The sequence below is a fragment of the Poecilia reticulata genome, linkage group LG23 (assembly GCF_000633615.1).
Source record: "Poecilia reticulata strain Guanapo linkage group LG23, Guppy_female_1.0+MT, whole genome shotgun sequence".
Lineage (NCBI taxonomy): Eukaryota > Metazoa > Chordata > Actinopteri > Cyprinodontiformes > Poeciliidae > Poecilia > Poecilia reticulata.
This window is the reverse complement of record NC_024353.1, coordinates 12,899,514-12,914,377: the sequence shown is the minus strand read 5'-3', so window position 1 is coordinate 12,914,377 and position 14,864 is coordinate 12,899,514. Positions and strand designations below refer to the sequence as shown.

General features: G+C 41.6%; 3 protein-coding genes across 10 annotated transcripts in view; 1 reads left to right on the top strand and 2 right to left on the bottom strand.

Annotated features, from left to right (window-relative positions):
* cog5 (component of oligomeric golgi complex 5) overlaps positions 1-990 on the top strand; it is a 91,406-nt gene extending 90,416 nt beyond the window's left edge. For 5 of the 6 annotated variants that reach the window (XM_008401223.1, XM_008401222.1, XM_008401221.1 and 2 more), the window contains 2 exons: positions 83-162; positions 716-990. In XM_008401223.1, the coding sequence (XP_008399445.1) occupies positions 83-162; positions 716-842 (207 nt within the window). In that variant the 3' untranslated portion in view covers positions 843-990. Of the gene's footprint in view, positions 163-715 lie in introns of those variants that run through there. The other variant, XM_017302851.1, reaches the window with a different exon arrangement.
* ndufa5 (NADH:ubiquinone oxidoreductase subunit A5) lies at positions 988-3,437 on the bottom strand. 2 transcript variants are annotated; one of them, XM_008401215.2, is made up of 5 exons: positions 3,345-3,437; positions 2,580-2,624; positions 2,396-2,512; positions 2,251-2,316; positions 988-1,158 (listed from the first exon to the last, which is right to left on the bottom strand). In XM_008401215.2, the coding sequence occupies exons 1-5, from the start codon at positions 3,363-3,365 to the stop codon at positions 1,057-1,059; spliced, it is 351 nt and encodes a 116-aa protein (XP_008399437.1). In that variant the 5' UTR covers positions 3,366-3,437; the 3' UTR covers positions 988-1,056. The 2 variants fall into 2 exon arrangements, with proteins under 2 accessions (XP_008399437.1, XP_008399438.1); XM_008401216.2 differs by lacking the exon at positions 3,345-3,437 and adding an exon at positions 3,080-3,292.
* Positions 3,438-7,926: 4,489 nt separating this feature from the next.
* On the bottom strand, positions 7,927-13,627 carry LOC103459571 (zinc finger protein aebp2). 2 transcript variants are annotated; one of them, XM_008401224.2, is made up of 8 exons: positions 12,881-13,627; positions 10,209-10,440; positions 9,173-9,295; positions 8,913-9,099; positions 8,709-8,833; positions 8,570-8,637; positions 8,344-8,457; positions 7,927-8,255 (listed from the first exon to the last, which is right to left on the bottom strand). In XM_008401224.2, the coding sequence occupies exons 1-8, from the start codon at positions 13,396-13,398 to the stop codon at positions 8,243-8,245; spliced, it is 1,380 nt and encodes a 459-aa protein (XP_008399446.1). In that variant the 5' UTR covers positions 13,399-13,627; the 3' UTR covers positions 7,927-8,242. The 2 variants fall into 2 exon arrangements, with proteins under 2 accessions (XP_008399446.1, XP_008399447.1); XM_008401225.1 differs by having other exon boundaries at positions 9,173-9,280; positions 12,881-13,626.
* Positions 13,628-14,864: the final 1,237 nt, after the last annotated feature.

The window sequence follows — 14,864 nt, the reverse complement described above, 5'->3', positions numbered from 1 at the left end:
CACACACACACACACACACACACACACACGCACGCACATACATAGTTTGGGATGATCCAGAACTTTGCTTGCCCCTCCACAGAGAGCAGAGTGGTCCATTGCACGTTATTCCCAGTGGCTGGATGATCACCCCTCTGAGAGAGACAGACTCGCCCTCATCAGGTGGGCTCCTCTCTTCTTCCACCATTCACCTTTTCAGTCTCACTAGGGTTGTATTTGTGGGCCGTGATGACCTCTTGTGGTCATCATTTGACTTTAGTAGTTTGTGGAAGTACAGGAGGCACTTCAGTCCACACTCAGAGTTCCTCCTCACTCTGTAACAGTCTGGATTTTAGAACTCTTTTTCTGTTTAAATGTTCCAATTCATTCACTGTTTAAGTCCAAACTGAACTTGTTCTGGCAGTTTTCCAGAGGAACCAGTGAGAAGCTCCTCTGGTCAAATTCTCTACAAATTTCCAACAAATTCACCTTTTATACAACTTGTCTGATTTCCAAGAGATGCTGTGTGCACGCTGCCATTGGTAATCCTCAACTGGATCTGACTGAAAACCCGCCGGACGCCCCACCCCACAATAACAGTTTTACTCTAATAGTCCTTTGCCAGGTTGCAGGTGCAGTCAGTCACTAACTCCTCTGCTCCCATCAATTAGAAGACATTTAACTCTAATAATGGTATTAGAAGACCAAGTGTTGTGTGTGTGTGTCCTCTCCTCAGGGGGGCCCTGGAGGCCTACGTGCAGTTGGTGAGAGCTCGGCAGGGAAAAGAGTTTGCTTCCATCTATCCCATCATGCTGCAGCTGTTACAGAGGGCCACCAGTGCTGCTCAGGGGCCCAAAGCCTGAAGGAGCCAGCAGTGGTGCTGCTGTCAGAATCAGAACTTCTTAATGTTACTGCATGTCATATACATTTGCTGGATCCTGTGCAGGAACAGGCACTGATGTTTCCATGTACAACACTGAGTTAACTTTAAGAATAAAGGAACTAATGTTTCTTTGAGCATTTTCTTTATTAGAAGCACGTCTCACACACAGCAACAGAATGACACATTAACTCATTTCAGATGGGCCACTTCCACTGGTTGGGTGGAGGCTCCTCCACCAGTGGCTCCCATGGTTTCCAGTCAGCCATCTTCCTGGACAGACTCAGCTCACACTCCGCCTGCAACACAGAACATGATCCATCAGCAGAGCAACAATCTTAGTTTGCTGCTGCCTTAAAACCCACTGAATGCTCCATTGTTCCTCCACCAAGGAACAACGTTCCTCCTGCAACATTTCTAAGCGGCGCTTGTTCTGACTGTCATCTCATGATTGTAAATTATTCCACTTTTGCTCCTTGTGTCCTAAAAACCTTTTAAATACTCCCTGTGATACAAAATTAGAAGACTATCTGTTAAAGCAGTAGCAATACACTATTCTCACGATACGATATCTAATAAAAACCTTCAGCCAGCAGTACGATTCAATACATTTTTACAAATTTTTGAAAGATTTTAGAGGGACAGAGTGATTTTGGTGATATTTTGACTGTTCCATAGACTTGAATTAAAGTAATTGAACTGATGGTGTAATAAATGTTTTGTTATACATTTGCTTTGTTAATGAAATGTTAATTGTGTAGCTTAGTGTATTTGGTTATGCAGGAAAAAAAAACTTGTCTTATTCACTTAGATAATGGAATTTATCCGTTTCATTTCATTAATTACTTGTAACTGTTTCAGTACTTGTAGGATTTAATGTCCATATTTGCGGATGGAAAATCGATACTTTGAGGGGTTAAATAAAAAATGGATAAATATCGTAGAATCGATAACATTATACAGGTCTAGTATCTGATTCATCACTCATACATGCTGGATTTAAAAAGACAAGTAGAGCAAACAAAACATTTCCAGAATTATAAACCAAATCAAAACATTTGGTTCAGGATTTCGCTGATCAACATGTGCTGCAGCAAACTGCAGTCTCATCAGACACTGGCTGGAGTTCCAGTATCCATTTTTCTTCTGTTTCAACCACAAATAAGATCAAGAATGTTTTTCACATGGTCTTACTTCCTGTGTGCAGCATCCTAACCTTTCCAGAGGAAAAGATTTGCTGTGTTGATCATTCCGATAGCTTTTCTGCCTTGTTTCTTTTCAAGCTTTGAGTTTCAGTCCTGCTTCTTTGACATGTTGAAACCAATATTTGGTTTGAACCAACAGTCTGGAACAACCAGCATTTTTTGCTGTCAGTTTCTCCTGTTTCCTACCTGGAAGACGACTTCTTCAATCTGTCCGCCATTTATTTTCTTCTCTAGCTTCCCAACATCTGGCTCCTGTCAGCAGAAAGCAAATCAAAGCTTCAGCTTTAAATTGAATAATCGCTGGGTGACATGGTGAACTTGGTCTGCTGACCGTTTTCACATGGTCCAAGCGCTCGTTAACCAGCTGCTCTGTGTACTTCCTGTATGCGGCGTCCTGTGGCATGGTCTGCAGTGATGCCAAGATCTTTGCGTAAAGAATCCGTAGACGCTGAGAAAGAGGAAAATCTTCGAGTGACTAGCTTCAGCTGGGAAATTACAAACTGTTACCTGCTCACCTCATGAGGATTCTGGGAGACAGCGAGGCCAACGAGGCCGGTGGTCTGGAAAGGAAAGGAGAGATGCTGTAAGTTCAGGTTCTACAAACCCACTAACTCCCACTATCTCCTCCAATCAGGTAAACTTTCACTAAGCAGCGAGTAAAAGAACAAACATCTAAAATCAGACTATTGGGCAAGCTGAGCCCAGGAGTCCTCCAGGTTGAGTATTTTCGTCTAAGTACAATAAAGGAAAGTGTTTAGTCTAGAAAGAACAGGGAAAATGCAGGTGTATTATGATTCAGAATGTTAAGTGAACTCAATTCAAACTGAAGTTTTTTAATTATTATTTATGTGGCCGTTAATAAAACAAACGCGACAAATTTCAATTTCCCTGATATAAAAGTTTTCTATCAAATAGAAATGTAACCTGTCCATTTATTGTTCGATTAGTTATTCATAGAAGTTTGATAGATCAAACTTCTTCAACCTTTTTAGCACCGTCAGCGCTTTTCCCCCACCTGCATCATAGAGCTTCTAGCTGTGATGCATCTGGAGAAAGAACCAGATAGATTGATAGATGCTTCAATATAGGTTAGGATAACCTGTCTGTCTGTCTGTCTGTCTGTCTGTCTGAGTAATGCTAGCTTGAGAAGCTTCTTAAGCTCACGGCTCGTTCGCACAGCAGCAGCTGCCGAGTCATCATCTCACGCCTGATATTCTACTGGGTTTCACCCGCTGACTTCATCCCTAATAAACTAAAAGAAACATGACCTCTACACGTACCTTCTTTAGTAACCCTGCCATCTTTCACTGTCAATACAGTAGGACTTCCGGCAACCAATTATGACGTCAGAGTCGGTCAGCATATCATCTTTTCTGGTCTATGAAAGCATAGACATCAATACGTAGACGCCTCATGGAGCGTCCGCCATCTTCTGTGTGGCAGCAGTTCTGTGCTGTGTGTTTCAGCCGTTTTACGAAACAAACTGGATTCATTCGGAAAATATTTCCTATGTAGCTAAATTGGCCCGAAATAACCGCTGAYTGTTAGCATAGCAGCTAATGTTTTCATACTGTTTTCTAATGAGAGAGAGCTGATGAGAAACGGCTGTTAGAGGAGAAGTTAGTTAAAAACCAGAGGATTTAGTGAGGAAAGGTCAGTCAGGATCAGAGCTGGAGCTGCTGGTCTTCAGTCTGTTTCCAGCTCAGCTTCACCATGTCAGTATTTAGCTATAAAGATGCTACGAGTCAGAGCCCAACATGCTGAAAATGKCTTTTTATGAATGTGAAGGAAACATTTATGTATTTTCTATTTCATTATGGATCATTTCTCTTTTCTTCTTGGCTTTAGCCTGTGAACCAGGACGTCTCAGAAGTCATTGAGTTCTCCCAGTGTGACCAGCAGACTGTGACCAGTGTTCCAGTATAAGAAATACATGTTTTATTCTTTCACTTTCTGTGTGAAGCTTAAATATCTCTATCTGAAGTATTAGTGTAACAATGTAGCTTATGTAATGAAATAAAAATAATTTACTCTGTTAGAATTATCTTCACTCTTTGCTGTCAATAGCAGAGTTGACAAACTGTAATAAATATTGATTCTCTAGAAAAAACTAAGAAAAATATGTAGTTTAATGTTTGACAATGACTGATTTATAAATCAAAAGTCATTTCTCAATAATGTATAAAAAAATACAGGAAAATTATTTGTTGTCTTGAAACGTTAAATGTACATTAAATTATGAAAGTATGTAAATATATTCTTTAATAAAACACTAAAAGTTTGTCTGTTCATGAAATCAATATAAAAATGATCAGAATCATTTCTATCAAATAAAACATTGTGCTCTTTATTCACAAATGCCCCAAAACAAATAATCACATCAAAAGTTAGAAACTGTCTTTAGTCATTTCTTTGATTGCCAAATATATTAATGTGTGTGAGAAAATGTGTCAATGACAGGAATTAACTTAAAATACTTTGTAGAACGGCACTTTGTGAAGTTCGGTCCATTTACCTGTATTAGCTACTGGCACATATTCCACATCCAACATGGCGGACGCTGTTACGTATCGCAGCAACGGGCCGGCCCGCTCCATGAGGCCTCTACGTATTCATGTCTATGTATGAAAGATCCTAGATCGATGTGATGCTGTGCGGGATCTATAATAGCAGTCAGACTTGCAACTATATGTATAGGTCCTATGAATAAAGCACAAAATTTGATTAAAAATCACTTTTATATATTTTCCAACTCAATTGAAATTTGAGACAAATTTCAACTGAGTTGGAAAATATATAAAAGTGATTCACATTCACCAAATTAGGGTGAATCTTACTCTAACTGTATTAATTATGCCACGACTTATAGTCCGTTTTCTACAAAAATACAGCAACATCAGTTGCATAAAAACACCAAAAACGAGACTTACGTGACAGGAATGTTGGAAGACAACCAATGAAGAACTAAAACAGCAAGTACAGTCTGCAGCCAGCAGCAGGTGAAATTAATTGTCCCCCAATTGGGTGAATGTGATCGGATGATTCTTAAACTCTGAAAGCACCAAATAAAGTAAAATCAGATTTAGTCATTTGTATAATATAATCCCTGGGTGACATTGTACGGTGGCCGACAGCTGCAAATGCGCAACAACAGAGAAAACAGGCAAACCCCCCAAAAAGACGCGCACAAATGAAATGCAGCAAACAAAAAAAGAGACACAAACAAAAGAAATGCAGCAAGGTTTAGCTTTAATCAGTCAAACCCATTTGCTCAGGAATAAATTAAATACTTTAGGGAACCAAAACTTTTTACAGCTATTGTTTCACCTCCACTCAGAGGTGAAAGTAGATTTGAATTCTTGGGGGTACGATGACAAAAATAAATAAATAAATTGCATGTATTGCATATGTATATATTGCTTCTTTGTGTGCTTTGGAGTTTCTGTGCTGATTAATTTTTTTGCGAAGCGATAAAAGCTGGTAGTTCTTTAAAATAAAGCTGTATTTCCTTCAGCCCACTGGCTGCAATGTTGACACCATGAGATGCCATGAGACCTAAACTCTGAACATCATGGCATGGAGTGCATCCCAGTTTTACATGTCTGGCATATAACCATTCATTTTAGTTTTTAAACTGGTTCTATTGATCCTGTGTCCAGACAGAGGGATAATCAGTAGCCCAGCATCATGACCTGTTTGTTCTGAAGATCCTGCAGCTTCCACTTCTCTTCCTAACATGGCGCCTCCTCACCCTGACTCTCATACTGACAGGAGGAACCACAGAGCTCTGTTAGGTTAAAGCTCATCTTCTGAAGTTGGGATATTTTTCCTCCAAAAGGTTCCAGAGGAATCACCTCAAACCAGATGTTGGACTGGATTTTATTTCACTGTCATTTGTGAATGTTAGAGCCTCATTTTCAACAGTGGAGCTATAAAGGTTGAAAAAGGTTATTTTGGAGAAAATCTCATTAAATATCAATGTTTCTACTAAATAAGAGACATAAAACAAAATTGTTGGATAAAGGAAAAGCCTCTCAGACTCTGAGCCCGACAGCACCAAACTATTTTTTTTATTAGMTAATTAAATAATTTTAATAATTTTGTGGCAATAGAAGCCATTTGTTTGTTAGAGACTTAATGAAACATATTTACCGTGTTTGATGTTTGTTGTAAATGACGTATAGTCACAAAGAACGAGGTAATTAGTCCAAGTTTGTCGCTTATTGAAAGTTCAGAAACTACAGCAGCTGTGATGAGCCACAGCAAAGGAAAACAACCTGAACAGGTGATCAACTCTAAGCCACTCCTACCTTTTTACTCTGTCTGTCATTTAAGCACAGCCGTTGCCATGGCAACCTCCTGCGCTCCACATGCCGACCAGATATTACGTTAAAAACATTCAGTCCGTCATCAGGTTTTCAGGCTTGATATTTATTTTGCGATCATTAATAAGCTCCCTGAACACAGCGGTGGTTGATTAGTTCATTTTAACTCCTGCTCTGCTAGTTATTTTGGTAATGGAACCGAAACGCACAGAATTGTGCAACACCTTGTTGAAACAATAATCACTGAGATTATTGCTGTTGGGTCATTAATATGAACATGTTTTGTCGATGTTTTTTGTTCTTTAATAAAGTTACTAACGTTTTAAGCCCGTCAGAAGAGGACGTGCTGGTCTCAGCGTCCTGGCTGCGTTCAGTTTGTCACCTAAAGCCGAGATCGACATGTTGCTCATCTGCTGTAGTAAAGCACAAAGAGTTCAGAAACAATATGAAAAGTTATTTATTAACCGCTTAAGTCGTGTTTTAGATTGTTCTTGAAAAACTAATCAGTCACGGCTGATTCTTTCCAGCTGACAGCCGCTCCTCTCTTGCAGCGCAGCGCCCAGCATCCACTCATAGGGAAAAACTATCGGGAGTTTTTAAAACTATTTGCCGGGAGACATGCGTTTTCTCTCGGTGTACCAAACATGGAGCTCCCGGCCAGCTGACAGCAGGCGAGGGGAGCTGCTGTTAATGCAGACAGGTCCAAAAACGTTGGAGCAATATTGGAATTAAGTGATTTTTTCAAGAACAATTTATTGCTATTTATTGATGAACGGAGCAGATATTTCAGATCTATACATCTACATTCTCGCCTGAAAACATTGTATAAAATAATTTTGCCGCCATTGCCGCTTTTCTGAACACCCGCTTTAAAGGATGCAGAGCCTAAATTGGGACACAGCTGTTTGTTAGACTCCCCCTAGTGGTCTGGAGCACTTCCGGTTTTCAGCACTTTTTGTTTGCTGCATTTCATTTGTGCGTCTTTTTTGTTTGCATGTTTTCTGTTGCTGCGCATTTTCACCTGTCGGCCACCGTAACATTGTGGTCCACATTGGTGGCGGCGACGTAACAGCAAAAATGTTGATGTCTGGAGCAAAATGGGGGCGGCTGGTGACGTCATCGGCCAAAATAATAACTTTTAATATCTCATAAGGGAAAGCTGCACAAACGACAGTTTTAACGGCACAAACGGAGCACTAACCACTCTTACCATATTTGCTGGATTTTTTGACAGCTTCACACAGCTGTTTTGATCAGGTCACTGATGGTCAACCCAGGTGTTCTGAGGTCAGTTTGTGCTTAGTCTTCCCCAGGAACTCTGTCCCAGTTGGACAGGCCAAACACCCAAAATACTTCTGAATTACAAATCAAACGGGCGTTGCCAGTTTTAATGCAGAGGAAAACATTTGGGGTCTCGTGGCACTCCGTAGAACCCGACCTACATCAAGGTAGCGGTACCAGGAGCCGAGCAGCTTCATCTCTCTACAGCTGCAGTACAGGGAGCCACTGGCTGTTATTTGAATGTAAAGAACATGCACTCATTTTCAGACTTTTATTAAAAACATTTGCAGAACAGCTACATGGGAGTACAAAAAGTGTATAAAAATATATTACAAATCTTGTATATTTACAACTGCCTCTCTCTACAGATGCAGTTCATTTGTTTTTCACCCTAGCTGTGTTACCTAAACCAAGCAACATGCTTTCTACAAACTGCACCTAATAATAATACTGGTGGCCAAAAAAAGCCAAGGAGACAAGTTTCTAAATTCCTAAGATCCTCTTGGATGAAGAGGAGGAAACTTCACATGGAGCTGAGCAGAAACGTCTTCCCCTCAGCAAAGTCGAGTTCATCAGAAGAACATCCTGTGGAGAAAAACAGGCACCCAAAAAGATTGTGAAAAATTATTTTCAATGTTTGTTTTTTGCTATGTAATTACATGTTAACCCTTGCCTGTAAATGTTGGGGGCCAGAAGGACAGCGGTGTCTGTGGGCAGCTTGGACAGATGAACCACCTTGGTCTTCAGCTGCAGTCTGTCGCCCTCATTCACCCAGACGTCAGGCAGTCTGATGCACACAGGAACACTTTAACGTCACTGAGTGGAAACTGACAGACAACTGCTAAAATAACCAGTTATGAGAACAGTGGAGTTTCAGGAAGTTGAGGCTCAGGACTTACATGTCTTCAGGAGTCCAGTGCAGCAGCACCTTCACTTTCCCAGAATCCTCTTTCCTCCTGGCTATCACCTGGAAACCAAAAGAGAGCAGAGGTGGGTTCATGCTGTGGTTCCCTGCTCTGAGACAGAGAGAGAACCAACCGTGCTGTGGAAGACCACACTGTGCCCGTTGCCCTGACTCTCAATGTGTGTCGCCAGGTTGAGACATATGGCTCGATGCCGGATGGCCTCCATGGTTTGTGCATCAAAGAAGTCATGAGGTCGAGCTGGAAACAGGTGAAGAATCTCACTGTGAGAGATTCAGCTATGAGACTGAATTCATAATCATGTGTGTATCAAACATACGCAGTGAGCGTCTATATTTGTTCCTGAGTTTCCTCCTCTTTATCAGACCAGCCTTGGATGGAGATTCCTCCTTCACTTTGCCTTGACTGGATGTTTTGGAAGAACCTTGAGAACTAAAGTGTGTGGGGACATGGCGTGCCAGCCCCCCCTGTGAGGCAAAGGTGGCATTGCAGCCGCCAACCACACACTGCAAGAGAATGGACAGTTAGTTGGAGCGGGAACATTAACCTGATGTGGAAGAGGCAGGTGTGTGATGTTACCTTGAAGGGCTTGTCTCCGCTGTGGGTCAGCATGTGTCTCTGCAGCCAGCTCTGACTGGTGGACGGAGTGTTGTACACCTTGCAGTTCTTCCACAGGCACACAAACACCTGGGTCACAGAGAGCTGCGGCAGTCAGCATTGGTCAGAGTCTGAAGCAACACCATGTTGAAACATGCAGCTGTGCACCAACAATCACTGCATGCTGTGGTCAGCATTCAGATGAACAGCTGTCATGTTCTACCAGGGTTAATGAAACCAAACAGCCAGCTGGCTGCACCAATGACAGACGTGGAAACAATCAAATGGAAAACTGAAAAAATTGAAATTTAAAAACTTGATGTAGCAATTACAATTTTGGCCAATACTGATTTTTTTCTGAAATGTAGCAAGAATGTCACACAGTTGGTGGGTCTGCCAGTCAAACCGCTCAGTGGTTGATATTTAGTATCTCCAGGACAAACGAAATGGGGGCCTGTTAATCGGTGCACCCCTAATTATGATCAACAACATTTGGCCATATTAAAAAAAACAATTTACAAAAAAAACACAGCAAAGTGAAAACTGATTTTGGCTAAATAATGACAAAAATAAGTGACAATGTAAACATTGTTTATTGTATTGAAACAGAAAGTACCTTCAAAACTAAACTTAATCTGGAAGTAAATCATGATTACAGTCAATACAGATCAAAAATGTTGGCAATTTTTTTATCCAGCTTTAATGCACGGTTCATTTCTCTCATTGGAAACTGCTGACAGTATTATAGGCCTGGCGGGCCACCAGGCTTTACTTGCTAAGGTTTTGTATACACCAGGAACAGTGACAGAACATACAGCTTAAGCTCGGTTTAGAACTGGATGTTTGCTTCACACACAAACAGGTAAGTTTGGAAAAATGATGGCGCCTGATCAGACCGCCACTTTTTGGTAACTTCTCAACATGAAAACACGGTGGGCTATGCACTGCCCTAATGCTGACGGTGTGAGCTACCAGAACCAGCAGCATCCAAGTCAAACAGACATACACAGAGACTGACCCCTCCTCTCTGTCCGTCCACATGCATAGCTCGGATGTGCTCAGCCAGGTCAGGGCTGCTGGAGAACAGCAGCTGGCAGTCATCCCAGCAGCAGGTGTAGCTCAGAGATTTGCTCACAGCAGGTCCAGAGCCTGCTACGGCCGCTGCCCCCCCACTGTGACCATTGAGCATGGCAGGAGTGGAACGACCGCTGGATGCTGTGCTCTCAATGTCCATCAGGGTGGAGCAGAAACTGGAACAGATACAGGAAACCATGACAGAAGCAACAAAGAATGATCTCAACTAAAAATGTCATCATGTTGTTTTGGATAGCATCCATTAGCAACAATGCTAGGCAATCACACTCGACAATTGCTGTTCAGGAAATTAATCAAATCCCAATTGACTGTGTATGCAATCCAGATTCAGATGATCGTGTCGTACAGAGGTGAAGAAATGCTAATCCTACATTAATGTTTTACAACTATGAACAATTTCATGTTATTGAAGGAAAAGACAAAAAATGAAACGGCTATTCAAACCCTAACCCTAACCCTAACCCCAACCCCAACCCCTGGGGCGGGGAATCAATTACCGACACCAACTTCATTAACTAGCCACATTTCTATTAAACCTCAGTTCCGTTTCTTCACTCAGACCACAGTAACATCAGATCTTGACAATGGAACTGCTGCAGTTCAGTAATTATGACTCCATAAGAAAGACAAGTAAAAAAAAGGCCTCTCACTGCCCAACATCATCAAGACTTTATGATGAATATTCTGTAATCTGACCAATCAAAAACTAGCTCAGCTTTTGGAAACAATCAGCCCCTGACTGATTCATGACCTGGTCAGCTTGCAAAAATGATAAGATACATGAACATGCTGATCACTTATTTCTTCTTTTCACGACATGAAGCTGCCATTTTGTTATTAAGCTAGTGAAGTTATTGTTCTAAAGGTCAATGGCAAATAAGAGTGCAGGCTAACCAGCTAGCTTTCAACATTATTCCAGGAACACATTAGCCTGTTCAGTCAACTTGAACAGGCCTGAGCTAAACATCAGAGACTAATGACTGCTATCTGCTGGGTCTTTTCAGAAAGTTGATCTTTCAAAGAACATTCTCTTTTCTTTGAAAGCAAAAAGTAGCATTCATAAGAAGGATGAACCCGACAAATCAGATATTGGGTGTGGAGCAGATTTTTCTTCAGTTCCATTTCATCTTAAAGTTGTTTCGTTCAGTAATTTCAGCTTTTTGGGGAACCAAAAAGCTGAGCTTAAGTTTTGGTTCTTTCTCCAGCATAGCTGCAGGACAGACCCTAGTTCCATGTGTTCAGGTCCAACACGATGCTGCTGAACTCTACCTTGTGTCCACACATTCATAATGAATTCCTTCATTTTTTGGAACCCAAGAAATAAAGTACATTTCAAAAGAGTTCTGAATTTTATGTCACTTATTTCAGAAAGTGGAACCGATACAAATTCATTACACTTTAGTCTTAATTCTTGTAATTTTGATAATAGCTACAAGATAAGAAAAACCCAAAATGCAGAGACGCAAATTTAGAATGTTGTGAAAAATAAACTCATGTTGTCACTTAAAAGTGCTGAAGTTTCTCAATGGCTGCCTCCACAGTCATTGCTGAAGAAGCTGGTTCCTTACATGGTGCTGTACATACAGCAACCAGCTATGGAAAACTGAGTGGAGGGAAAAAGTGTGGTATTAAAATGTCCATTAAAAAGTTTGGGGAAGCATTCTGAAAATGAAAAATTCTGTTCATTTTCTCTTGCTTAGAGTCCAAAGCCCCTTTTTTGGATGAAAATAAATTCTGTATTGAATTTGGAAATCAAGGTGCCAGTCTGGAGGAAGAGTTTAGTGGCACACATTGCATGTAGCCAGAGTTACGTTTCCAGATGTCCTCTGCTGGTTCTGGTCCACTGGGCTTTTTCAAGTCCAGTCAATAACAGCCATCCATCAGGAAATTCTACAACAGCATCTATGGCACGCTGTATTGAGACAATTGAATTTTCCAATTCCAACCTTAAGGTTGCTCCACTGTTCTTGATTAGCTCAAGGGTCAAACCGAGGATGAGAAACTCCATCCAAACCTGGGCTTTCTGCTCACCTGTTTAAAACATCCGGTTTGGTTCTGAGATACTGAATATTGGATTTTCATAATCTGTTATGAAAATTTCAAGAAAAAAAGTGACCCTAGCTTCACTTTCTGAAATGAGTGACAAATTGTCTTATGATTTTCTCAGTTGTACTTGAACATTTCAGAAAATCTGATGTTTTTCTCAGATATCAATTCATTTCTAGACGACATTGTAAATATTCACCTTGCTTATGATTGGCTCTGAGAAGAACTTTCTCCGGAGTTTTGACTGCTGCTTACTTTCTACATCAATTCAAACTAGTTCAAAGAGCAGGATGTTACTGCGGATTTAAAGGCGTAATCACATGGTAAATGTTATCACCACATGTGCTTCACATGGTACGCTGTAAGCGTTATGATACTACGAGATCATTATCCTTAAGAAATCATTTCTTATAATTTGGAGTTTCCTCCACACACCGTCACCATAAAAAACTTTAGGTGATGAACTTGGACCGTGTGGTCGTGTCTCCAAACCACCTCTCTGAAACTCAAGTGTGCGGCCTTCTGCCTCCTCCTCCGGCTTTTACCAACCTGTCCTCGGAGTCCATGCGGCTGAGCGGTTCTCCTTCCATGGAGTTCAACTCCACACCGACCCACCTCCTGGCCGCGTGTTCGGCCTTCCCCGCGGGCTTTGTGCCGCCGCGAGGCGCCGAGCTGCACACGTTCTCCGTTTCTCTTTGTTCTGCTTTCAGCACTCGCGAGCCCTCTTGTGCGGAGTCTGTGCTGCTCGCTAGACTCCCCTGCGCAGGGCTTTCTCCAGGTTCGCCGAGTTCAAAGCCACATTCCACATCGTTGTTGCCCGGTTTGCTGTGAGGAGACGTACCTTCCCCGTCCATGTCGGGAAAGGGCGGCGGGTTGTGCCCGGGCCCCGCTGCCGTACTACTGCCGCAGTCCTTGGCTGGTTTGTCCTCGTTGTTGACACCCGGTTCCCGTTTGGGGTCTTCCGCTGCTTGTCCCTTCAAGCTGGTCCAAGCAGCTTCACAAGAGTCGCTTTGTTGGGATTCAGACTGAGAACCGTGTTCAGTCCCTTCAGCCCTCATCTGAGCCATTTAGCACAGCACACGCGCTGTTTTTGTAATGTTTCGCGAGAAAAGTTGATCCCGTTCTGCTATAAGCTTCAAATGTAAAGCAAAGCTGAGGGTGGCGTGACGTCAGAAAAACCGTGGGGGAAAAGCTGCTCTATTTCGGAAGATGCTTCACTCGGTTTATAAAGTAATTAGCCCTTAAACCAGGGGTGTCCAAAGTCGGTCCTCGAGGGCCGCCATCCTACACTTCCTAGTTCTCTCCCTGATGCCAGTAACAATCTTTTCAGCATGTCAGTGTTCCTGTTAGGCCTCTAATGAGTCACCATTTCATCCAGGTGTGCTAAACCAGGGAGAAAACTAAAACATGCAGGATGCCGGCCCCTCGAGGACCCACTGCCTTAAACAGACCACCCACAACAAATTCAAAATGTTAAGAAAAAAGTGTTTCAAAGCAAGTATTCTCACTGCAGTACCTCCAACTGACTGCTTCTAAAAGCAGCAGAATTCCTTAAATTTCAGTTTGTTGCTTTTAGCAGCAGGTCTTACTTATCTTATTAGGCAGGAACTTAGAGAAGTTCTGGTGAGAAGACCAGACCATTTACCACAAAAACGTCAATTTGGACTTTTCTAAAAAAAAAGAAGAAAAAAAGCCTTTTCACTGAATGTGAAATGGCGATCAGTGTACATTAGAACAGTGAACTTTTGAACGAGTGAAGCATCTTCGCTCACTTTAACGTCTGTTCTCTCATTTCCACGTGTTTCAACAAACAGATAAACGAACCAAACTAGAGGAATGGACGCGGTGTGGTTGGCTTTCTGCTGCAGTGCTCCTACAACAAATCAGTGCAAGGATGTACCATAACGTTCTGAGTAGAAACAAAGCTGAAGCAATTATCTTTGAGCTTAAGAGGTATAAACAAACTTTACATGAGTAGGAAAGAAAGAAAAAATACATCCAACTATTTGGACTATTTCTGAGTTATTATCACGGAATAATAAGTAATCTGACAGTTTTGATTTGTGTCGTTTTTGTGTTCGTAATCTGAATGGTTTAAATGTTCCGTTCCATCTCAATCTTACACAAACAGACACCAAATAGTTAAGAATAAACACGTTGTCACTGAGGCTCTGTGTATATATTTGGAATTTTAAATTGACATTTCTGACTATACAAACTAGCAGCTAATATTGCAGTAAGCACATTGCAAGGGAACGCAAAAGAAAAAAAATCTGTATTTCCCCTAGAGCAGGGGTGTCAAACTCAATTTCACCGAGGGCCACATGAATGTATGAAAATACAATGTTAGAAATCAATTAAACACCTCATATTGTTAAATAACTCTTTGGAGCGTCTGGTTAGGAAGCGCATTCAAAACCTTTGGTTGAAATGGCGCCTTTAATTCAAGTCTCCATTACAGACCAGAGAAAACTAAAGAGAATGCAACGTTGTGTTCATCCATTTGAGGAGCCGGCAGTTTGTCTTGAGGAAA